At 39.6% G+C, this 619-nt stretch overlaps 1 protein-coding gene across 2 annotated transcripts in view; it reads right to left on the bottom strand.

The window, feature by feature from the left end:
* LOC310799128 (uncharacterized protein) overlaps window positions 1–619 on the bottom strand; it is a 9,652-nt gene extending 9,033 nt beyond the window's left edge. For both annotated transcript variants that reach the window (XM_083661694.1, XM_083661695.1), the window contains exon 1: window positions 536–619. In XM_083661694.1, coding sequence (XP_083517820.1) covers window positions 536–581 — 46 coding nt within the window. In that variant the 5' untranslated portion in view covers window positions 582–619. The remainder of the gene's footprint in view (window positions 1–535) is intronic.

Raw genomic sequence — 619 nt, 5'->3', positions numbered from 1 at the left:
GGTTTTCATTGTAGCTCCAATACACTGATATTGAACTTGTCTGTGTTTGCGTTGTCACTCTGATTATTGCTTTGATTATTTGGTTCAGATTGATGCTGTCTGGGTTCATGGCAGCGTGTAAAAATCGTATATGTGTCAGACTAAACTCCGGCTGGCACCCCGAAAACCTACAATCCGTTATATAAAAAAATATATTTATAATGTTTGTTTATTCACTGGCCACTGGCCGCCTCGCCTGTCATTTTGCAAAAAGGGGCCCCTGGGCAAAGCAAGTTGAGTATCCCTGCTGTAGACTGTACATTCATTCAAACATAATGAGGAAAGAACAGTTCATCTTATAATATTAGAGGTGGTTGTCACTTTAAATATGTGAATCAAAGTTCATTACTACAGAATATCATGTCACTACTATACAACATTCATATCATCATCATCATCATCATCATCATCCTCATCCTCATCATTATCATCATCATCATCACAGGTAACAGCAAGCTAAACTAAGAGTGTTCTCATGAAGACTTTGCTCACTTACCAATGAGTCCACAGAGGAGAAGCAGAGTGATGCAGGTCAAAGCCATGTCTGCTTCAATGTGAGAGTGAACACTACCTCCCTCTC

The sequence above is a fragment of the Poromitra crassiceps genome (genome assembly GCF_964638095.1).
Source record: "Poromitra crassiceps genome assembly, chromosome: 27".
In the NCBI taxonomy this organism is placed as follows: Eukaryota; Metazoa; Chordata; class Actinopteri; order Beryciformes; family Melamphaidae; genus Poromitra; species Poromitra crassiceps.
The sequence above is the reverse complement of the archived record's forward strand: the minus strand, read 5'-3'. Positions and strand labels throughout refer to the sequence as shown.